This window comes from Mesocricetus auratus, unplaced genomic scaffold (genome assembly GCF_017639785.1).
Source record: "Mesocricetus auratus isolate SY011 unplaced genomic scaffold, BCM_Maur_2.0 Super-Scaffold_100026, whole genome shotgun sequence".
Taxonomy (NCBI): domain Eukaryota; kingdom Metazoa; phylum Chordata; class Mammalia; order Rodentia; family Cricetidae; genus Mesocricetus; species Mesocricetus auratus.
In genome coordinates, this window is record NW_024429207.1 from 24,151,130 (window position 1) to 24,174,573 (window position 23,444).

The 23,444-nt window shown below is 50.2% G+C and overlaps 1 protein-coding gene and 1 long non-coding RNA gene across 2 annotated transcripts; one reads left to right on the forward strand and one right to left on the reverse strand.

Moving 5' to 3' along the window:
- Nucleotides 1-2,452: 2,452 nt before the first annotated feature.
- On the reverse strand, nt 2,453-17,178 carry Eif4ebp1 (eukaryotic translation initiation factor 4E binding protein 1). Its single transcript, XM_005066587.4, has 3 exons — nt 16,968-17,178; nt 4,281-4,460; nt 2,453-2,903 (listed from the first exon to the last, which is right to left on the reverse strand). Exons 1-3 carry the CDS (start codon nt 17,107-17,109, stop codon nt 2,872-2,874), a joined length of 354 nt encoding a protein of 117 aa, XP_005066644.1. The 5' UTR covers nt 17,110-17,178; the 3' UTR covers nt 2,453-2,871.
- A 44-nt stretch (nt 17,179-17,222) lies between these two features.
- On the forward strand, nt 17,223-22,517 carry LOC121134135. Its single transcript, XR_005871167.1, has 3 exons — nt 17,223-17,488; nt 19,122-19,269; nt 21,595-22,517. It is a non-coding gene; the product is annotated as an uncharacterized LOC121134135 (long non-coding RNA).
- Nucleotides 22,518-23,444: the final 927 nt, after the last annotated feature.

Sequence of the window (23,444 nt, forward strand, 5' to 3'; positions counted from 1 at the left end):
CACTTGCTCAATCTCTCCCTTCCTGAGACACTGTTCAAGTGGCAACACAGATTTCTTTGTTGGCCTTGTCCTTGGGCCTTTCCTCCAGTTTCTTAAAAGTCACACTGAAAGGTACCAGGAGGGTATACCAGCTGTGATGTCTAGCAACCAGGGAGACAAAGGGGCCAATAGCATGCAATAAGTTAGCTACCAGTTCAGGTTCCTACACGGCACTCATGCTAACTCGGTACATTCCCAAAGATTATTACTGCCCTCCTTGTTATTGGCCGTGCAATCTCCAGCAGTTGTGTGTGTGTGTGTGTGTGTGTGAGAGAGAGAGAGAGAGAGAGAGAGAGAGAGAGAGAGAGAGAGAGAGAGAGACAGACAGACAGACAGACAGACAGACAGACAGACAGAGAGACAGAGAGACAGAGAGAGAGACAGAGACATGGAAGCCAGAAGTAGATGTGTAGTGTCACTCACTCACAATCACTCTCTACTATTTTTAAGACGGCATCATTCGGGTACACTGGCCAGCCAGCAGGCTCGTCTCTGCTTCCCCAGACTTGAGACAAGTGTTCTGTGGACAGGTCCTCACGCTTGCGCAAGCACTCTGCTAAGAGGTGTCAGCCCTGCCTCAGAAGCTCCAACATTTATCTCACTTCTGGCACCTAATCCAATGCCAGCAAGCCTTCTTTTCCTACAGCCCATTCTCCACACCACCTGGTTGAGCCTCATCACCCAACTGTGTCAAACTTGCCACCTCCAATACTTACTCTGGGAAAACTTGTTCTCAGAGACCTTTAACCACAGGCCACTCGTGACTTGGAATCAAAGCCACTAGAACTCTTAAACCTCAGTTTCCTTAAGTTCCCAGAATACCCACAGCCTGCAGTTACTGGCTAATCGCAAGTATTTCTTAGTGACATTTCATCTCCATTAGGAACACACACCTTTCCTTAAAGCTTCTTATTTCTGTCTGCAGTTGCCAGTGAGTTCTTCACATGCAAGCAGTGGTTCTGGTCACAGCAGAGGGTGGGCATGCCAAACTGATGGGTTTCTTAGGAGAGCATCTCTACAGAACATTAAGGTTCCAGCAGATAGGGATGTCAAGATGAACAGAGCAGGCTCATTGGCCCACAATCTTCCTTCCTGGAGAACAGGGCTAGGTTGCAGAGCTTTGCTACTACATAGCCCTAAGCAACAATTAACCCTGGAGAGACTGGAGACTTTTCTCAGTGAGGAAAGCTAACTTCTACAGTTATATGGCTCTGGGTCTACCAGGGAAGTGTACAGACCGTGAGAAAATGGGAATGTGTTGCCCTAGATCACAGACTAACTAGTAAGCAAACCCTCTGGAGAGATGTTGGGGATGAAGTGCCTTTTATCGGCACGCTAACAGATAGGGAGTGGGACCTAACCTCTCATTTAACCCAGCTGAAATTGCTGTTGCATTTGTTTTGGTGGTAGCCCCTCCCTGGCCTCTGATTCCACACACAGGAGGAGGCTATACAGTATGTATGCAGTCAACACACCAAAGTGCTGTGTCCTTCCAAATACCACCACGAAGATCCCAGCTTCCTTAGCAAGAGGCTGCAAATCAGCTGTAGAAAAGGCATGCAAGAGATCTGGCCACCGAGGCCTGCTGCCCCCAAAAATGACAAGGTAACGAACATTGTGATCCCAGAAACTATGAAGGGCGTACCCACCCCTCAGCAGGTCCTGTAGTGAGACACCTGGCCTACCACTCAGTCTAGCTGTCAAGGCTCCTAAAAACAGCTGAAGTCACATTCACACACGAAAGCACCTGCTGTGTCCACAAAGGGATCCCCGATCTCATCACCCTTACTCCCATTGCATTGATTCCTTCTGCACATCTTGGCTCCCCGAGCCCTTTGTATCACTCAGTACCCACGCCCTCCCGTTCTCATTCCCAGCTGCAGTTTCCTCCAAGCCTCCCTCTCCTCCATGGACCACCGATAACCAATCTGCTCCAGGCTACCTTTTTTAATTGGTACATGGTAGACTTCAATAATATCTTTAAGGCGGAGAAATTATCTCCTCTGCATGCCCCAATAGTGGCTCTCGCGTGCACACACACACACAGACACACACAGACACAGACACACACACACACACACACACATACACACACACACGACTGACAAAGACTAGATGCCTGTGGATCAGAGGCTCTCCAGTGGCCCCAGGCTCAAGGGGAAAGGTGACCACACAGCTGGACAAAGGTAACGCTTGCTGCTAAAACCAAGAATGACAGCGGGGCAGAGCTCCAGCCCAGTCCCGTGGAGAACTACCTCATCTCCAGCCAGACTTCTCAGCTGTAAACAGACAGTCAGGCTGCCCTGCTCACCTAGACAACTGGTCTGATAATCACACGCGACAATGTAAAGGGAAGGTCACTGTGAGCACTCAACAGACAGTAACTGTGTTAAGCACTTGAAGCTGAAAACAGTTCAGACAGGGCCCAACCTTGGGCCTAGGGGCAAGGTGGCTTTTATTTCCACTCAGGGAAAGAAGTGATGGGTAGTTTTCCCAGGTACCCCAACCTAAGGAAAGGGTAGGTGTGCTCCAGAGGTTGGGGCTAGAGTTGCCAGACGACCGTTCTGACGGGCTCCTCTGTGTCCACTTCGTGGCACTCGATGCAGGGTGTGGGCAAGAGTCATTCCCCTGGAGTAGCAGCTCAATGTCAACAGAGGCACAAGGAGGTATGTGCTGGTATTCACAGAAGGGAAGACGGAGCAGGTGCCGAGTGAGGAGCAGGACTGGGCGGCCCACACCCGATATCTGCCTGGTGCAAGGCCTCACTGCTGTGGCTCTCCTCCCAAGGGCCTCAGGGGCCCGGAAGCATCACTCCGTCCTATGGCTGGTCCCTTAAATGTCCATCTCAAACTGTGACTCTTCACCTGTGGAGAGAGAAGACAGAGGGCCAGTCAATAACCAAGGGGCAGATGCAACACTCCAGGCTTAGAGGCCAGGGAGTTATTCCCATAGGTCCAATGGAGAAAGGGTGACCAGGTCAGGAAACTAGGCTTCCTCATAAGGGAGGTGACAGTGCTGAGTTTTCTGTAAATTCAATCGCTAATTCATGGCCAAAGGCTGGAGTTTTCTTTCCTGTGTCCCGGTAAGGAAAGTTAAAACTATGCATTCTCATCCTCACACTATCTGGGGCTACCTGGCCACTATTTAGGGTTGGGGGCTGGGGTACCATCAGAAACTAGGAGCAGGATAGGTGTGCCAGCAAGGGTAAATGAGCCTTCAGTTCATGGTAGCAACCTCAGGTGTGGCCTAACTTCATTCGCATGGCAGAGAACCACACAAGTAGCCTGGTGACTGTTACTCTCTGCACACAATCAAATCTGTGACCATTACTCCCTGCACACAATCAAATCTGCCTTCCTATTGCTATTCAGCTCCATCCCCACCACAGATGCCGGATCCCAGGGTAATGAGGAATCACAACCCACAGGGCAAAGGCCGTCAGCAGCTCCCTGTCCGAGTCTGGGCACCGCCTTCCGAGTGGAAAGTCAGACGTGGTACTCCTCAGACTGCGGGTATGTGGATGTGCTTACATATAACACTGACATGTGAGCATGCTTACACGGACGGTAGAGTGCTCAGAAGCTCTAACCAGCTAGTCACTCTGCCACAAGAACACGTTCACACCCCACATGCGGCTGCCAGGGTGCCTGCTTTGATTACTTTGGAGAGGAGGGGGACCAGGAAGGGCCTAGCTATAAATGTCACAGCTCCATTAACAATAGGAGGCATTGTCTGCCTGTCTTCACCAATAATCCACTGAAGGACCAGTAGCGTGCCAGGAGGTACCTGGGTTTATTTTTATCTTGTAGACATGTAAGGCACCAGAGGGAAAGCACACTGTGTCTTTAATAAGTTGCCTCCAGCACCACACACATCGCGGCTGTACTCCAAGCGTGGCACATGTGTGGCGGCGGTGGTGGTGGTGCCATGTGAGCAACTACACAGCCAGGCAGGCTGATGGAAGATGCTGTGTGAAGACACTGTCATTTCACGTCAGCGCCTCACAAATTACATTACCTGATACGTCACATCAGCTGTCCCGAGGTCCTTGGAGCTTTGAAGGGGGGCAAGCTGGCACCATCAGAGTTCTGTTCCCGCCAGCGCCCCACCCTCTAGGCTCCCCACAGCTGCTCCTCAGAGGGCGGACAGTCACCATCTCCCCCTCCCTGAAACATGGAATTCCCCAGAGAAGACAGACAAGCCTCCTCCCCACACAGAGCCTGGACAGGTCCAGTACTCACCGCCTGCCCGCTTATCTTCCGGGCTGCTGTGCAGGTGACTCTGGCTGGTCTGCATAGGAGGCTCATCGCTGGTTGGGCTAGTGACCCCAGGAATAGCTGGCAGGTCCTTCGGGGGTGTTTTGGCCACAGGTGAGTTCCGACATTCCATCAGGAACTTCCGGTCATAGATGATCCTGGTTCCTGGTGAGGGAAGCATAATTAAGAGGTTGGCAGGGGTCACCCGGAGCCCCCTGCCTGTTGTCTTTCCCACTTCCTGGAAGTATGGCCACAGCAGAGGCAACAGGTTCCAAACCCTAGACCAAGGGGTAGTAAGGCTGACCAAGGGACCTGGCCAACCTGGCCACAGCCCTGCTCCACTGTCCACTCCAACACCACTTGGGGTGCCCCCCCTCACAGAGTGCTTACTGGCCACTGAGACACACCTTTGTTCTTTTAGGGTTCTGAACATCCTACGCAATCTCTACAGTCCCCCAGCTCCCCCTGTCAACCACCCATGACAAGGAGATCCCACAGAAAGGGGGGGCCTTGTAGCCATCACACCCTAACCTGCAGAACCCCAGTTGGTGGCAGAACAGGCAGACAGCGGGTCAGGAGAAACAGAAAACATTCTATCTACTCCAGAAAGGTCTTAGGCTGGGCCCTTCTCCAAACCTCTACTATGTCTACCCGCATCACCCCTGTAAGGGCTGACATGAAGGCTGTCCCCATTCTACCCAAACTCCTACCACAAGCTAGTCTCATTCCCCAGTGAGGGTCAGTCTCTGTGAACTGTTCTCAGTAAACCATACTCAGAACCTTTCATCTCCACCCACCAGCCTCCCGAACACCATAAAAGGGAGCATTTCCCAAGGTAAAGGAGCAAGACCATTATGGGTGTGGTTGTTTGAATGGGAATGGCCCCCACGAACCCTTGTGTTTGAATGCTTGGCCCATGGAGAGAGGCACTATTAGGAGGTGTGGTCTTGTTGGAGGAAGTGAGTCACCGTGGGGGCAGGCTTCAAAGTCTCATATGCTCAAGCTACACCCAGTGTGGGACACAGGTCTCTTCTGCTGCCTACAGAATGAGATGCAGAACTCTCAGCTACCTCTCCAGCACCGTGTCTACCTGAACACTGCCATGTCCCACCGTGATGATAATGGGCTGAGCCTCTGAACTGTAAGCCAGCCCCTCCCCAAAAATGTTTTCCTTTATAAAAGTTGTCTTGGTCAGGCGGATCTCTTTGAGTTTGAGGCCAGCCTGGTCCACAAAGGGAGTTCCAGTACAGACTCCAGAGCTACACAGAGCAACCCTATCTCAGAAGAAAAAGTAAATAAAAGAGTTGCTGTGGTCATGTTGTCTGTTCATAGCAATAGAAACCATAATTAAGACAACGGAAGACTCATGAGGTGAGAGTAGGCAGATGAACTTATCCATGGCTTCCTATGGTCTCAAACACAGCAGCATGGCATCAGTGGCCTATTTTTAACCCCTCGACAGCACATACTGAATGCCTCCTTTTCAGCAAATCTCAAGTCTTAGGTTCCAAGCCTCCAGCAGACAATGGTATCCAGCTGGAATTTAAAAACTGCCTTTGCATTTCTATTTATAGTTATCTTCTGTAGATGACAAATTTGGTTTCTCAAATGCAGCAGTGTTATCCAGTTTCTTTAATAGAGAACATATGTCATAAATTACATATTGTATAATGTTATATAGCACGCATAATAAAAAATAAACTAAGGGCTAGCTAGATGGCTCAGCTGGCAAAGGCCCGCCACCAAGCCTGGTGACCTGAGTTCAAAACCAGGAATCCACATGATAGGAGAGAACCAACACCCACAAGTTGTCTTCTGACCCCATATGCATGCTGGGGTATGCACACACACACACACACACTCACTCCCTCTCCCTCTTTCCCTCTCTCAGTAGATACATTTTAATTCAATTAAAATGACAAATAGCTAGAGAGAGACGGGTAGACACAAGCATCATGAAATCAGCCAAACGTTCAGCAGAAACTGACTTTAAGGCAGCTAGCTGTTGCTCCCAACCAAGAGAGCTGCAGCCAAAGCAGACAGTCCCCTCCCTCAGGGGAGCCTCCAAGTGCAGAACAAACAGCAGAGGAAACCATCAAACCGGACGCCCACAGCCGGTGCTAGGGAAGCTGAGGCAGGCCGCTGGAGTTCCTGACTGAGCTTCCTCTCTACAGACGAGCTTCCCGAGGCCGAACCTGCAGCGTCTCTCTCCCACTGCATGCATAAACAACAAAGACCCTGGCTGGCAGCGGCTCTCACCAACGTTTTCACTCATGTTTGTTTTGCTGCTCTCTGCCCTCCTGTGACACAGGCATCTAGATGAGGCACCCAGGAGGACGAGGGCTGTGAGATAAACACACCGGGTCTGAGAGGGGAGAGGGTGACCCAGCTCCACAGCCAGCTTATCAGTCAGCTCAAAGAGCATAGACAACCAACACAACGTGCATCGCAGATGATTACAGAAACAAAACACGGATTCTAACCAAAAAACGTTGACAATGCTTTATGTCCTATAGTGGGCAACGTTCAGCCAAGATACCGTTCTTCATAAGCGAGCAGGTCATCTCTGCACGCAAACTTGCTTTCACCTTTAACAGTCAAACTGCATGTATGACAAAAAAATTGTCTTTAAATAAATTCATGACTGATGACTTAATGTTTCGTTTGCATACCTATTTCATATACCTACACACCTAGGGTGGTGTAAAAACTCACACAAGAAGAGGTCAAGCAAAAACGGTTTAAGAAGTCCTGGGTGTGGTGGCACGTCTTGAACTCGGGAGGAACAGGGCCAAAAGATCTCTGTCCGTCCAAGGCCAGCCTGATCTACGGGGCAAGCTCCAGGATAACCAGGGCTACATAGACAGACCCTGACTCCAAAAACTAAAGGGGAGTCCTGCTGTAGGACCTGGGGGAGGCACACCCTTGGGAGTGCCAGTGAGGACATTCCCAGGGAGGACTGAGGACACACCCACCCTCAATGCCAGCAGCACCATCTCACGGTGTGGAAGGCACCAAGGCACCAGCATTCATTCCCCGGCTCTCTGCTTCCTGTCTACCCTAAGGTCAGGGCCCGCCTCTGCCTCATGCTCCTGCTGCCATGATGTCCTGCCCAAGGGCACTTCGTCAGGTGACCGTGGACTGCACTCAGAAATCATGAGCCAAAATAAATATTTCTGTCTTCAGTTCCTCTGAAGCGATGAGAAAGGTAAAGTTTAAAAACAATGCAGAGGTGGACAGAGAGTACTCACTGAGTCTGCTGTGTAGCTGCAATCAGAGCCTACTTACTGGGAGCTGGGGTCAGAGTTCAGAGTTCAAAGTTCAGTGCTGAACTGCCTGGAGTAACTTTTTTTTTTCTAGCTGAGTCCTGAAACACAGCTGTGTCATTTCCTAGCTCTAGGGACTGTGGACCAGGTACCACTTCCTCTACCTATGCCTCAATGAGCTCTCAGAGACTTCAGAATGGGCCTATTGATATCATCAACTTGTGGTGTGCATTAGCACAGGGGTCCACCCAAGAGAACCCCGCACATACACTAGCAGTTACCTGTCCACAAGGTTTAAGGAGAGAGCCGACTCCGTGTGGGTGAGCCAGCCCCGAGGTTGTGAGCATGGGAGAGCTGTCCCCACTACTCATCTGTCTAGTGAGCATGGGTGGGGGTGACATGCTCCCCCCACTGCCCAGTAATGCCTGAGGCAGATAGGAGAACTGTCCCTGCCCCCCACCAGCTACCACACTCTGGTAAGCAGGCCCTGCACCTCGCCTGGGCAGCACACTAGAGCTGACTCTGTTAGCCCCAAGATTGTGAGCATGAGAATTGATCCCATTACTGATCTGTCTTGAGGCAGCATGGGCAGGGGAGAGATGACCTCCCCCACCCCCTCCCCACCCCACCCCAGCCATCCATACCTCAGGCAGGTGGGAGACCTGAGATCTTAAGAGCAAGAGAGCTGTCCCCATCCTTCATCAGGTGCCTCCCCTGGGCAACACAATAGTTGGCCCTGGAGGTGTAGGTGACCGACCCTTAGGACACGAAAGCAGGAGAACTAGCCCCTTGTTCATCATCGTGAGCTAAACTAGCCAGGGCAATGCTGGAGAGCCCACCCTGGCGGCAAAGCCAGGGGAGAGCTGGCGGGCTGACCAACCCTGCAACTATCCAGGCCCAGAACCAGGGTTATGTATTGGACCACCCCATCTATAATCTACTAGAGCACCAGGGGGTGAGGGGGTGGTATCAGTCCTGAGGACCCAGGGTTGCAGGGTCTCTGTTAACACAGGGCAACAATGGGATGTCCGGGAAGCATCCCAGTGAGGGCCCAGTATCGACGCTGTAGCAGAGACCAGAGGCCTCAAGCCAGACCACTGATTCTTCTCCATAAACGCCTGCATGTAAAAACGTATGGATAAAGGGATTTACTGCGTGACTCAATGTGTCACAATGCAACCTCCATGACGAGAGTTTCCCCTTCTTCCTTATTTTTTCCCTCTTTTTCTCTTAAATTTTATTTTGTTTTACTTTGGGGTAGGGTCAGGAGGCATGATACGAAAGACACAAAGAATAAATAAAAATAAAGAGTAAAAAGGTTTAGTTAGGGTAACAAGCTGTACCAGTTGCTCGGTCCCAGCCACAGCAGGACCCAATTTCAAGGCCACAGTGGGAACACATCAGAAAGGAGGGAAGCCACCCAGGAAGAGACCAGGGGCCAGGGAATGGGCATCCTCCATCTCTCTCAGACACAGCATGGGGAAGCATCGTGAATTCAGTAGGGCTGGTAGCCTTTAGGACTTTAAGTTCCAGGAATGCACAAAATATACTAAAGTCCTTACTAAAGGCACAGCTTAACACTGATGTCAGTTTTCCTGGACACGCATGTGAGGGGACATTCCCCAAGGATCTAGTTTTCTCACCTGTCAACGAGGGGTGTTACCCTGGGCTTACTGTCGCTATATTTAAAGCACTAGCCATCGCCATCTATTTTTAGGGTCTCATTGTTGGCAGGCCCTTAATGTGCAAACCACATGGGACTTAGAGGCAGAAGCCCTGGGCTCAAATCGGGGATCACTACCTAAAATCCTCAATGTCTGGGATCTGGAGTCTTTCTGTACCACAGGAGGAAGATGACAGAAAACCCACACCACAAAGACACATCATGAAGACAAAACAACAAATGCCAATATTCCTGAGAGCTAGGGCAATACCTCAATGAAAGACCATCGGCCTTACACAGACAAGGCCCTGGGAAACCAAAAACAAAGAAAAACAAGCCAGGCCTGGTGGTGCATGCTCTAACCCCAGCATGGGGGAGGCAGAGGCAATCAGATCTCTCTCTGTGAGTTTGAAGCCAGTCAATGGTGAGTTCCAAGGCAGCAAGCACTATGCAGAGACCCTGTCTCATAAGCAAATAAGTAAACAAATAGATAAATGGCTTGACATTGTCCCAGCAAGATGTAGGCAGGAGAACCAGAAGTTCAAGACCAGCCTTTCACCACACGGCATGTGTGAGGCTGGTTTGGAAAACATGAGTCTCTGTCCAAAAAAAAAAAAAAAAAAAGGCAAAACAAAAGAGAGCCAAAAAATGGTATTTCTCAGGTCAGGTATCTAATCAAGCTACCAGATACTGAATGCAGTAAGTCTGTCAGGGGCAAAGAGCCACCACCATTCTTCCTCAGAGGCTCTGACAAAGACGTTTAGAACAAAGTGGAGAACAAAATGGCTGAAATTACTCTAAGGCCAGTCAGATACCTTCAACCGTTCCTGACCTCTCCCCAAACACTTCAACAGGCAACTGTGCAGAGTATGGAAGCTTCGGTAGAAACAGATAGGAGCTGTTAGGGACTTGACTGTCTTCCCTGGAACTCACGTGTTGAAGCGTAAGCCCCAGCACCTCAGAATATGGCATTTGGAGGTCTTTACAAGAGGTCAATATGAGGCCTTTGGAGTGGACCCTGATGCAGTCTCACTGGAGGAAGTGGAAATCTACGCACAGACCCACAGATGAAAGACCATAAGAAGACAAGCGAGAAGGCAGCCATCTGCAGACCAAGAGGAGAGAGCTCAGAAGAAGAGACCTCACTCTGATCTCAGACTTGCAGTTATCAACAGAAAGAAGCTTCATTGCTCAAGTCACCTTGACGGCAGTATTTTCATACGGCAGCTATAGCATGCTAACACAGACTGGCTGGAATTTTCTTTGCCGGTGCCTGGGTTTAAACCCAGGGCTTCTACACGCTTGTTCTTCTACTGAGATACAGCTCCAATCCAAACACACATTCTCTTTAAGCAGAGTGTCTCATTTGTTTTGAGTGTTTTGTGACAGGATCTCATGGAGCCCAGTAACCCCTCCAACTCAAGTGTGTGGCTGGGGCTGACTGGTTTAGTCGCTTCTCTATTGCTGTGATAAGACAACTTATCAAACAAAGCACTTAATTTGGGGCTTAGCGTCTATAACCGTCATGACAGGGAGTATGGCAAGTAGGTGCTGGATGGCCCAGTAGCTGAGAACCTTCACACTTAGCTACAAGGGTGAGACAGTAAGACCTAACTGGGAATGGGCTTCTAAAGCCTCAAAGCCTCCCCCCAGTGACAAATCTCCTCCAACAAGACCACATCTGATCCTTCCCAAGCAGGTCCACCAACTGGGGACCAGTCACTCAAACATATGAATCTGTGGGGACCATTCTCATCCAAGCCACTCACACTGGCCTTCAACATCTGATCTCTAGAGCACTGGCATCACGGGCATGTGACACCACAGCCAGCTAAGAAACCTGCTTTTTAACCTTCACACTGTATGCTGCCAAACCAAAGCTCTAAGCAGACTGTACCTCCTCCTCTATTCTTATCCTCATTTTGTACTGCTGGGCACACCTGACACAGCCAATTGTTAGTGTCTGGAAAATCCAACGCTTTCAAGTTTTAATGAGTTGGACAGTGAGTATGAGCCCTGCAAAGCAATGCTCCTAAAACCTGATGTTCAGAAGAAGCAGGAAAAAAAACAAAATAGTGGTTCTCACACTTGAGAAGTAGTGGTAGAGTGACCAGGACTTTAGGGTCATCCTCAAACTGGAGGCCATCCTGGCTGGGCTACAAGGAGAGCCTGTCTCAAGATAAAAAAGGCCATCCCCTCTTCTCCCTGCCCTCTGCTGAAGCTGGACTGCCCCCAAGAACAAAAGAATACTTTTTAGGTAATGTGACAAGGCTTCTTCCACACCCATGCCCTAGGTAGCCTTGCTATTATCCGCTGTGTTTAGAAGTTCAAGCTAAACTAAAGGATTTGAGCCCCAAGAGGGCAATCCCAGCCTCCCACCAGCTGCCACATGTGGATAAGGCCACCATGGACTTGCAGCCCCAGGCAATCCAGCTGCAGCATGAGTCAACTCTACCAAAATCTGCAAAGAACAGAAAGGCATGCGCAATGCAGTGCTGTTTAAGTTGCTCAGTTGGGGGCTGGTCTGTACCCAGCACAGCCATCTCCACCCTGGAGAGCCGGTGGAGACCCAGGCCTGAGTGGGAAGACCCCATATACCCAAGGAAACGCCTCATCCCAGGCTCCTTTTGTCCCCCTCACTTTCATCTGTCTTCTAGTTTAAAGAAAGGCCAGGGCATCACACATGCCAGGAGAGCACTGTGCCACGAAGCCACACCCGAGCACAACTCGGCACCTTCTGAACACCAGCCCTGGCATTAGATCCCGGGGACACCCCCACCGATCTGGAAGAACATCCTGTCTAACCCGGGGAACAAGAATGTCAACAGCCTGTGGCTCACCAGAGAAAGACGGCTGGCCCTTAAGAATCACGCCAGACAGTAGCGGATGTTTTTGTTTGTTTGCCTGAACCTATGGAGAATCATATGCACAAAAGAACATTAAGAGAAAAAAGAAAAACTATCACCCTAAGCAGTCCTTCTCAATATTGCTACTCCCTTCTAACTCATCTTCATGAACATCAAATAAAGGCTCATTTGGGAAAATGTTTTGGTATTTATACCAGTAAAGGAAATGAAAACAGTTACCACCCATACCTGCCTTCCTTCACCAAAATCGGTTAATGACTTTTGCTGTTATGATGGGGGAGAAACAAACACATCTTTCAAATAATGAATGCCCACCACTTTGGGAGGATACTGGAAAAAAAAAAAAACGCAACCTCAGAAGGCCACTAAAATCTACAGGCTCACCTAATTAGACTGTCACTTATCAGGGAGAAGAGCTCTCTTCCAGACAGCAAACATGTTCTGTGGCCCTTGGGTCAATCTATAGAACTACAAAGTAGACTTACTATGGGTTATTATAGAGCTGGAGGGCTGGGGACATCTGTCAAGTCACTTCATTCTAGAGATATGCCTTTGATTCTCAGAATCGTGTCCCCTTGAGTGTCACTGAATTATCAAATACAACCAGCAAATAAAAATTGCATACATTCAAGCTGGATGGCACATGCTTATAATCTCAGCCCTCAGGAGGCTGAGGCAGGTAGATCAACAGCCTGGCCAGCCTGAGCAAGACAGACAAACATGGAGGGAGGGAGGGAGGGAGGGAGGGAGGGAGGGAGGGAGGGAGGGAGGGAGGGAGGGAGGGAGGGAGGGAAGGAGGGAGGGAGGCAGGGAGGGAGGGAGGGAGGGAGGGTAGGAGGGAGGGAGGGAGGGAAGGAGGGAAGGAGGGTCACCTAGTCAAAGTATACACACTAGGAAACATGAAATAAACCCCACAATTAAATTAGCATATGTCTCGGATGTGTGTGTTTGTCTAAGCAAGGATATTGCTAAGGTTGCTCTTAGTTAATTTCTAGTAAACACTGCAGGGTTAATTATAGCCACTAATGAATACATCCCTGGAATTTGTCACTCTCATAACTGAAAGTCTGTGCCAAACATCTATTCTCCATAACTCCCAACATATCCACTCCGTCTTACACTTGATATTCATTCCCCCCCCCCCCCGCGCCACCCCTTCCAACCCTCCTACCCCCCCCTTCTTCGTGATGTTAGATACAGAACCTAAGGCCTCCAGCACTCGAGAGGCAGAGGCAGGCGGATCTCTGTGAGTTTAAGGCAGCCTGGTCCACAGAGCTAACTCCAGGACAGGCTCCAAAGCTACAGAGAAACCCTGTCTCAAAAAAAGAGAGAGAGAGAGAGAGAGAGAGAGAGAGAGAGAGAGAGAGAGAGAGAGAGAGAGAGAGAGAGAGAGAGAGAGAGAGAGAACTTAAGGCCTCACTCATAGTTCATAGTTGGCAGTCACGCTGCCACTGAGCTCACCTCCAATCCTCCCAGCTTTTATTCTTTTTGAGGGGAAGGTTCCTGTGGAAGCCTTAAGAGGGCACCCCTCAAGCTGGAATCATGGTGGTCAGAGGTCCAGGAGCACCCTCTAGGTGCTAAAGGACAATCTAAGAGCAGCAGGCACTTTTTAACCCCTGACTGAGCCCAGCTAAATCTTCATCTGCGGGGCTAGCCATGCCAACCCTCCAAATCAGATGATCTTCCTGGTCTGGGTGTAGCGCATGCCTCCTCTTAAAACAGAGGCTTCAAAGTGAGTTTGGAGTGCTCTACTGCCCCCACCGCCTCCAAATTCAACAATACCTTCTAGAACCTCATGTGAAATGCTTCAAACACTTTAAAAGGAAGCTCAGATGAGTGCCAGGTGAGGAACCATTCTTCAGTCTCTCCTTCACGGCCTCCATGTCCAAGCTGTCTCATTGTGTCCTCAATCCTCAACAGTAACTTCTTCCCTCTATGTGACTAAGACCTCAGGACAAGACACTGGCTGGCGACAGTGCCAAGTCACCTCCCCTCTCCCAGCACTACCAGTGCTAAACACTTGGCAGCCACTTCAAGGTCAGCTTCCTAGACAGACTTTTTTTTTTTTTTAAGATAGGGTCTCACTGACCTGGAACTCACTATGGAGACCAGGCTGGCTTCAAACCCACAGAGACTCACTTGCCTCTGCCCTGGATTTAAGGCATGTGCCACTATATTCACGTGCACCACTATGTTTGCTTAACAAGACAACAGGTCATTACCATCTGCCACCCTGACTGCTTGCCTGATTAACCTCGCCCAGGCACTAATAGGTATGAGCACACCAACAACTTCTGTAGGTCAGCGGTCAAACATCTATCCTACGTGTTCACGGTAAGATTCTGTTTATGGGACTGCTGACCATCTTAAAGACCGGCAGGGTTCAAATGTTTATGTAGAACATGTAGGACACTCCCTTCAGTCTCAGGTTCTCTGAATACCTAACTGCAGACCGCTGGGTGGGCCAGCAAAGGGATAATGACCACAGGAATGGAGGAGGCTCAGGCCACCTGCATCCTGGCCTCCCTCCCAGCCTCCCCAAAGACAACTGCTTCAAAGTCATCTCAGCTGCAGGGACCTAAGGCAGTATTTCTTCATGAAGAGCTCACAGCCCCTGAGGGTCAGTCACAAGTCAAGGTGTATAGAAAAGCCTAAATTCAAGAAATGCCAGCCTGACTTCATGCCTGGATGGAATCTACTTTGGCAGACTCCCAAAGAAAAGGCAAATAACATATGTATGGACGTCGCTTGTCCCTTTTGCCTGGAAATCTCGTAAAATGGTTAGGCAAATATCTCAATCCTGCTTCAAACTTATTGGCTATACACTCCTATAGATCCTGAGGACATAGCAAATCTCAAGGCTATTAACCTGACCTTTGTCTCCCAGCCGGTCCCTGGTGCATGTAGGAAAATTCAAAAGTTAGATGGATTTCCAAGGAAGAACAGGCCAGAGTCATTAGAAATAGCCCAAAAGGTATGCAACAGCCTAAATAGTAAGGAAAGGCTGGGTGGCCAGCTGTGGTGGTGCTCACCTTTAGTCCCAGCACTAGGAAGGCAGAGGCAGGCGGATCTTTGTGTAGCCCTGGCTGTCCCGAAACTCACTCTGTAGACCTTCCAACTCCATATTCAATTGGGGGTCTAGGTAATGAGAAACTCTGAAGCAAATGGGTCAAGCTTCTGCACTTTGGCAGAGGTGGCTTGGAAGGAAAGGCCCTTGAAAGAAGAGCCAGCTGTTTAGCTCAAGAACAGGCTTGTTGGCTTTGGCAGAAATGAGCTAGACTTTCCTCAAGCTATGGGCTGTGTACCCCACAAAAAACCCTGACAAGGGCCAGCTGGCTTTGGGGACGTCATGGTTTGCCAAACCTTAACACTTCCCAGCCCACAGTGGGAAGTGGATCTTCATACAGTCCTGTTGGCTACTGCTACTCAGCTAACCTGTCCATCCAAGAAAAAAAAGGGGCAAAAAAAGGTTTCTCTGAGCCTTTAGGCCTGCCTCAGTACCTATACATAAAAAAAAAAAAAAAGATTCACGCCTCACCTGTAAGGACTCAACTGTCTTCGAAGTTTGTGCTTAAACACAAAGTTCTGTAAAAAGACAAAAGGTTCAAGAGCGTGAGCTGGAAGAGGCCAGGAAAGGACTGAGAACTCCAGTAAAGGGAGGCCAGAAGCCTGCAGAGAACTTTTCCTTGGGCCATTTCTAATAAAGGGGGAACGCCTTCCCCCTCTACCTGGTTGCTCGTTCTTGCTGAGTCTAGGGACACAGTGAGACAGTGCATAACAGACATGCGCTCAAGGAGTGGGACTTTGGTGCTGCGTTCTGAAAACACAAGAGGCACAAACTAGACATTCATCTACAAGATCCCTTCATCGGTGCCTTGGTTCTGGGATCTGGCTGTGCTCCCTGGTGTAGGGACAGCTGCCTGAGAAAAAAAGCATGTGGCCTGGCCGCGCCTGCAGTAGCCCAAGGTTCAGCTCAGCGCCAGGAACTCTCCTGTTTTTGAGTTGTAAGAGGAGAAGCTTGGGGGGAGGAGACCAGGGAAGGGAGAAGCGCAAAATGGGTGGGAGCAGCGCAAGAATGGGAGGGAAATAGTGAGCCACGCGCATTTCATCATGCAAACGGGCGTGTAGGTTTCATCAGCGCCTATACTAGGGCTCCAGGGCAAGCTGGGAATGCCTGGTTCCTGGAGGCCGGCCCCCCTCCCGCGCCAACTCAGCTTCCTCTTCCTCATCCTCCGCCACTTGGGAGAATTCAGCGCTGTGCCCTCCCCCCAGACCCGAGGAACGTGTTGTTCTGCACAGCCCTGGACGCGGCGCCAGGCCCCTGCCTGGAGACCTCCCTCTCTAAATCGGCTTCATGCCACAGGTGGCCCGAGACGTGCTCCTGGCGCAGAGAGCACCCTCAACGCCCAGCCTCCATTAATGAGCGAGTGTCCCAACCCGGGAAGGTAAAAAGTGTGCAGGCGTCCTTTATTCCAAGAGAGATCAACTAAACTTCATCTCCAGGCCTGGCCCTTTTTTCCCTGCTCCACCCAGACCCCCATCCTGTCCCACCCTAGAACTGTCCTGACACCCACAGAGGCCGCACTTGAGCACATGGTGATCCTGGCAGAGTGCCTATCTGTGTGCTTGGGGCACTCCGGGTCTCTCCCAGGAAAAAGCTAAGGCGGGTAGTTTGCAGCCCGGTCCACAGACCACGCTCCACCACACCCAGCAGGCAGGCAACCGAGACGGTGACCCTCCAGCCTTCCCGACGCCCCCGTCTGTTCTGTCCAGCTACGAAACCCTGGAGCGCCGCCACCCCCGTCGTACGTGCGACTCCCGATCCCGGCGTGTCCTCCTGCCCTGGAGGTCGCAAGGGACCCCGGCCCGCGCCTACCTCCCGGGGTGGTGCTGAAGAGCGTGCCGCCTGGGGTGGTGCTGTAGTCCCCGGGCGGGAGTTGCACGCCGTCGCCGAGGGCTACCCGGCGAGTGGGGATGGCCCGGCTGGGAGTCTGGCTGCAGCTGCTGCCCCCAGACATGTCTCCTACGTGCCGCCCACGACCCTCCAGCAGCCCCGCGCCACCTCGGCCCAGCCCTTCTCGTGCCCGGCCCGCCCCTTCCGCCTGGGCTCCACGCCCCCTGAGACTTGAGGTCCGCCGGGCCCCACCCAGCTCCAGCCCGCTGCCTGCGAGTGGTTCCCAGCTGCTGACCTAGCGGCTTCTGCCCTCTCCAGTGCGGGAACCCCGGTGTTGGCCCCTTAGGTTCCGGGGTCCCTCCCCGACGCACTGGGAAGAACTATATAGGGGTGACGGTGGAGAAGCTCTCCGATTTGGTGGCCGCGTTTTCGGAGCACTAGACGGCCTGCTTTCTGTATTAGGATGTGATTCCTCGATCCCCAGCCGGTCGTACTAGAAGAAAGTAAGGGTGGGCTGATCCTTCACCCCTCTTAACGTTTCTTTCGTTTCCACCGTGCAGTAGGAGTCAGAGCAGTGGCTGAACAATGCACATTCCTGGCCTTGAAAGGAGCGGTGGAAGAGGAAGAGGGAACTAGCCAGCCAGCTGGGACCTGAATGTAAATCTGATGTGGAATGGGCAAGATCGGACCTCTGTAGAGGATGGGCTGGTCAAAGACGTCTCCCCAACAGTCCTCGAATTGGAGTCTACTCCTGCACTTTGGTAGGGAGGGGCGGGAAGAGGCAAGGAGGACCGTCATGTATAATAGGATAGAGAATCTGTCAGTCTCCGTGTGGTAGGGAATGCCTGTGATTCCAGCACTGGGGAGGCTGAAGCCTTAGAAGAATCACGAGTTACAGGACAGCCCAGGCTTCTTAGTGGGACTACACCTCCACAAAGCAAAGCACGCAATCAATAACAACCACAAAACAGCGGAAAACTGAAGTTCAGAAAAGGACAGGGTTCTGCACGAGATCACACAGCCGACGAATAAATGCCTGAGGTCACACTGTTGAATGTATCCCAGCCTTCACCGGAGTCCGGACTAGCCTGTCTCTCTCCACACTTAAGAACACACTGGGCCACCTTCCTCCCTTTGAAAGGAGTTTTGCTTTTGACTTGTTTGGTTGCAATGGAGGCCCTAGATTTCCCAGAACTAAGATTCCAGGGAAGGCCTGCTTACAAAGCTCAACACTGAAGCTAGGTACGGTGCCACACACTTGTCCCAGCAACTGGGAGGGTTCTAGCCTACGATACACAGCAAGACCCTGTCTCAAACCAAACAGAAAGCTGGGCGTCTAGCTCACATAATCCTAGTACAGGAGAATCTGAGACAAAAGGAAGACCACAAACCTGAGAGCAGGCAAGGTTACAGTAAGTTTGAGGCTCAGCCTGGGCCAGACCATGTGAGACCCTATCTCAAAAAGCGAGAGAAAGAAAGGGGGGACTTGGAATGCAGCCCAGCTGGTAGACAGCTCACCTAGTATGTACTAAGTTCTGGGTTAAATCACAAGCATCACATAAAACCTGGATGTGGAGGGACTTTGTAAGCTTGTGATCCCAGTACTCAGGAATTGGAGCTAGGAGGAGCAGATGTTCAAGGCCATCCTCAGCTATGGATCTCTAGATAAGACCTAGTCTCGATTTTAAAAAGGAATAGGGAGGAAGAAAGTCTAACTGCTACAAAGGAACTGAAAGACTGGACATATCTAAGCTTGGGACCTCTTGGATCCTCATCAGAAGCCCTACTATATTCCTTGCAAAAAGATAGTTACTGTGGTGGATTGAATAAGAATGGCCCCATGGGCTCATATATAAAGATTAGTCATCAGGGAGGGGGAATACTTGAAAAGGATTAGGAGGTGTGGCCTTGTTGGAGGAAGTGTGTCACTGGGGGTGGGCTTTGAGACCCAAGTCAGGCCCAGTGTCTCTCTCTCTCTCCCTCTCTCTTCCTGCTGCCTGTGGATCCAGATGTAGAACTCTCAGCTCCTCTCCAGCACCATGTCTGCCTGCATGCCACCATGCTTCCTGCCACAATAATAATGGACTAAACCTCTGAAAGAGTAAGCGAGCCTCAATGGAATGCTTTCTGTTGTAGGAGTTGCCGTGGTCTTGGTGTCTCTTCGCAGCAATAGAACACTGGCTGAGATAGCCACCCCTAAGGAGAAGGCACTTGGGTAGGTTCAGGAGATAAAGATGATTGCCAAGAAGCCTACAACCACAGCTAAGAGGGCCCCGGGCCTGAGGTAAGGGCCATATCCCAGCCTTGGTAGTTCCATTAAGTAGCTCTCCAGTCTCCAGCAAGCTTCCCCACTGGACCTCGTGACCTCCAAGGATACTGAGCATGGCCATTTTATAGTCTAAGTTCCCTGCTGAATTCTGTTTCTTGTAGCCCCATTTGCCTATGGTGGTTTCTGCCTCTTTCAGAGCATGAACTCATTCATATCATATCTTTTAATTGACTATAAAAAGATTTAAAGGTTGAGATGACCCAGCTGATAAAGGCACTTGTTGCCAAATCTAACAACCTGAATTCCATCCCTAGAACCTACATGGCGGAAGGAGAGGACAAATTCCCACAAAATGACCCTTTCCCCCTACATGAGCCCTATAACATGTGTTGACATGCTCCCATATGTACATACACAATATAAATAAGTTTCAATGAAAATTTAGCCAGGCAGTGGTGGTGCACACTTTTAATCCCAGCATCCAGGCAGGTGGATTTCTGTGAGTTCAAAGCCAGCCTGGTCTACAAAGGTTCTCCCAGTACTCAAGAGGTAAAAGCAGGAAGATCAGGAGTTTAAGGTCATCCTGGGCTACAATATATAACACAGGTCGAGTGCAGCCTAGGCCATATGACCCTGTCTAACAGGGGAGTTTGGGGGAGAAAGACCCCCTCACAGATGTGATCAAGCCATCACTTCTCACATCAGATGTGAAAGTGAGGATTTCTCACAAAAGTCAAGCAATCCTACTGCACAGACTTTCCAGGATATATTCTGACACTGCCTCCTCCCTAGAGACATATAAGACCCACCAACTTGGGGTTGTAGTCACAGATTTCAGATTCCAGTCACAAGAGGAGACTGTCCTGTGTGTTCTGGAGTGCTGGTTATTGGTTGAATTTCCCACAGCCCTGCTCCTTCGGCTTGAATAATCGGCCATAGCAGTTCCTAGAACTCTGAGAAGAGGCCCAGTTTCACTCCCTGGTTTATTATGAAGAACATTACAACTCTGTGGCGGACAGGCAGACTGGAAGATGCACAGGGTCAGGCGTGGGAGAAATATTCCCACCTTCCTGGTGTTGTGTTAACACTTCACCTACAGTTGAAACAGTCCCTGCTAGACGGAGAAGGGAGGCACATGTAACTCAGAAAATAAATTAAACTTACTGGACTCAGGAGGTCTCCAAAGACTAAGTAAAGAAAGTCACAAGACAAAGGCGGCCCCTCCCTCAAGCCTACCTGGGCAGTAAGCAGTTGCTTGGGAGAGGGAGGACTCTGGTAGAGCAGCCTGCAGGTTATTCAGGGAACTCAAGGGATGAAACCTTCATGAGTCATCATGCTGAGATGGACTTTTCGGTGATACACTTGCCTTTGAGTCATCCTTGCTCCTGTAAGTGACCTTAAGAAACCCATTGCTTTGTCACGCTCCATGTAGGTGGAATCTTTTCTTTGACCGGCCATTTGTAAATAGATTTTCACATCTCCCCAGGAAGTCACATAGCATCTGGGCATGCCACAGACATGTTCAGTTACCAGGATTCTCCTTCCCCTCCCTTCTTTCCTTTCAGGACGTCGTGGAGACTTCCTTACACTGGCATCATTGGTTGTAGTGTAGGCCATTGATAATAAATAAATAATAAATAAGCCTCTGGCCATTGTCCCTTTCCTGCAAGTTGAAGATGGAGCTGGAAGTCTCAGTTTTCTGATGATATCAGAGTCTTTAGAGTGACCACATCGTAAAGCTATCTAGGGACATCCCCTGACTGAACTAATAGTGGTTTTATTTTTAATTTGTATATAGACATATAATACGTTTTTGATCAAATCCACTGCTAGCCCCTCCCCCTCTAAGTCTCTCATGACCCACCACCACTTTCCCTCCCAAATTTCTGAATTCCTTCTTAAACCCACAGAATACTGCCAGTGTGTGCATAGGTCTGTCATCCCAGAAAATGCTGTTTCTCAGAAGTTGTCCCTACCCCTGGCTCTCTCCATCTTTCCACCCTCTCTCCATGATGATCCCTGGGTCTCAGGGGAAAACACTCTGCATTCTCTATCACCTGTCTGTCTGTCTGTCTGTCTGTGTAATCTTTATGTTGTTGTTGTTGTTGAGATAAAGTCTCACTATGCAGCCTTAGCTGGACTGGAGCTCACTTTGTAGACCAGGTTGACCTTGAACACATGGAGACCTACCCGATTCTGCCCCTGGAGTTCTGAGATTAAAAATATGCACCTCCATACCTGGGCCACAATATCTGTCTCTCTCCCCCACCCCCACCCCCACCCCCCATCCCCCATGTCTCACCCCCTGTTTTTTGCTTGTTTGTTTGTTTGTCAAGACAGGGTTTCAATGTTTAGCTCTGGCTGTCCTGGAACTCGCTCCTGAGGTCATCATACCTCTCAACATTATCATTAAGACTTGAGCAAGTGGATTTGAAGATTCAGTTCTCCACAGGAGATGAGAATGAGTTCCTTCTCTGGGTAATGACACCAGTCCCCTGCCCGGGACCCCGGTAAGGCTCCAGTGTGACCGTCATTGTCTTCCCTTCCTCCCAGTCACACTGAATCTCAGCATTCATCCTTCCAACTCCATATCATCTAGCATAACCAACACTGTTGGTAATGGCATAGATCTCCAAGCTGATGCTAAAGTGTTAATTCCGTGAGTTTATAGACAGAAAGGTCCTGGGTTCAAATCCACTCTCTATTTCTGTGGACTTCATAAATCACTTTGGGGGGAAAAGGGAGGGGGTGACTCGAGTTGCCGGTATAAAAGAGTAGCCCGTGTGGGGACGTGGTAGACTTAGCGGGACTGTAAAAAGTTGTTTAGAAGCCTGCCTCCCGGTTCTTGGACAGCTGCCTGAACCCAGACATCCCCCTTATCTAAGCCATAAAATAAGGCAAAAGGAGACATGCATTACATGTGGAAGTGTCCTGGGGGCCTTGTCCATCTAGAAGATAGCTTGGTCTCTAAGCCCTGGGTCAGAGGTTAGCAAGCACGTATGCATGAGAAACCCTGTGAGTAAATCAAAGGAAAGAAAGGCCTGGGGTGTGGTCCGAAGGGGCTTGGCTGGAAATTGCTTTTCTGAAGCCCTGGTTGGAGCGTGGAAAGTGCAGGAGGAACCCAAGAGGCCACTATCAAAGGAGTGATGCCCCAGGGGTGCTATGTAGTCCTTCAGCTCCTGAGCCAGGGCGCCCTCTAGTGCCTTCCTGATTGTCTACATTTTTGCTTTGTTTAACCTGTCTTATATAGACCTAGGCTGGCCTTGAACTCATTCTGACGCAGGGAGGATGACCTGGAACTCCTGATCTTCCTGCCTCCACCTCCTAAGTGTTGGGATTACAGGTGTGCACCACCACTCCAAGCCAAAGGAAATTTCTTCTCAATAAAATCAACTCAGGACTTGAAGCGATGGGTCGGTCAGTGGTTAAGAGCACTTGATATTCTTGCTGAGGACTCTGGTTCAGTTTCCAGGACCCACAGGGAGGCTCACAACCATCCTGAACTCCAGTTCCAGGGAGTCCCACACTCTTGTCTGGCCTTCAAGGCACACATGTAACTACACAGGAATTCATGTGGGCAGAGGATACATGCACATAAAAATAGAAACTAATGAAATAATAGGCAAAAACATTTCTGAAAATACCAGTAGGAGAGGTGCCTAATGTCCCTAGTTATCCTCCAGTCTAGTTTCTCCTCCCAGTGCCCAGCAGTCAGGTGCACCAGCCTTAAGGTTACCTCTTCCTTGGCAGATCTAGTTGCCAAAGCCTTGTCCTCCTGCCCTGTGGCTCTGAGTTAGTAGTACTGCCTTTGCCCCCTGTCCTTCCTAGTTTTCCCTTTGGCTTAGAAAGGACGTTGGGGAATCTTCCTAAGCAGGCATTGCACAAGGGCAAGCATCTTATTTCTGATGGGCGAGAGGGAACACCAGGGCAACTGTCTGACAAACTGAATAACATCTCTTCTTAAGCCACTGGCATGAGAGTTAGCAGCAAAGAAAGCTAGACCGAGCATCCTGGATGATGATAGGTTCCCTCCGTTTCTGACCTTGGATCCCACCCACAAGCCTCCCTGCCTTCCCAAATGAAGGGGGTTTCGGGATCCAATAAATATGGCAGTACGGAACCTGTAGCTCAGCCACCGCCTTTGTGAGAGTTGGTGGACAACTTGCCTTGGTCATGGTGCCTCTTCACAA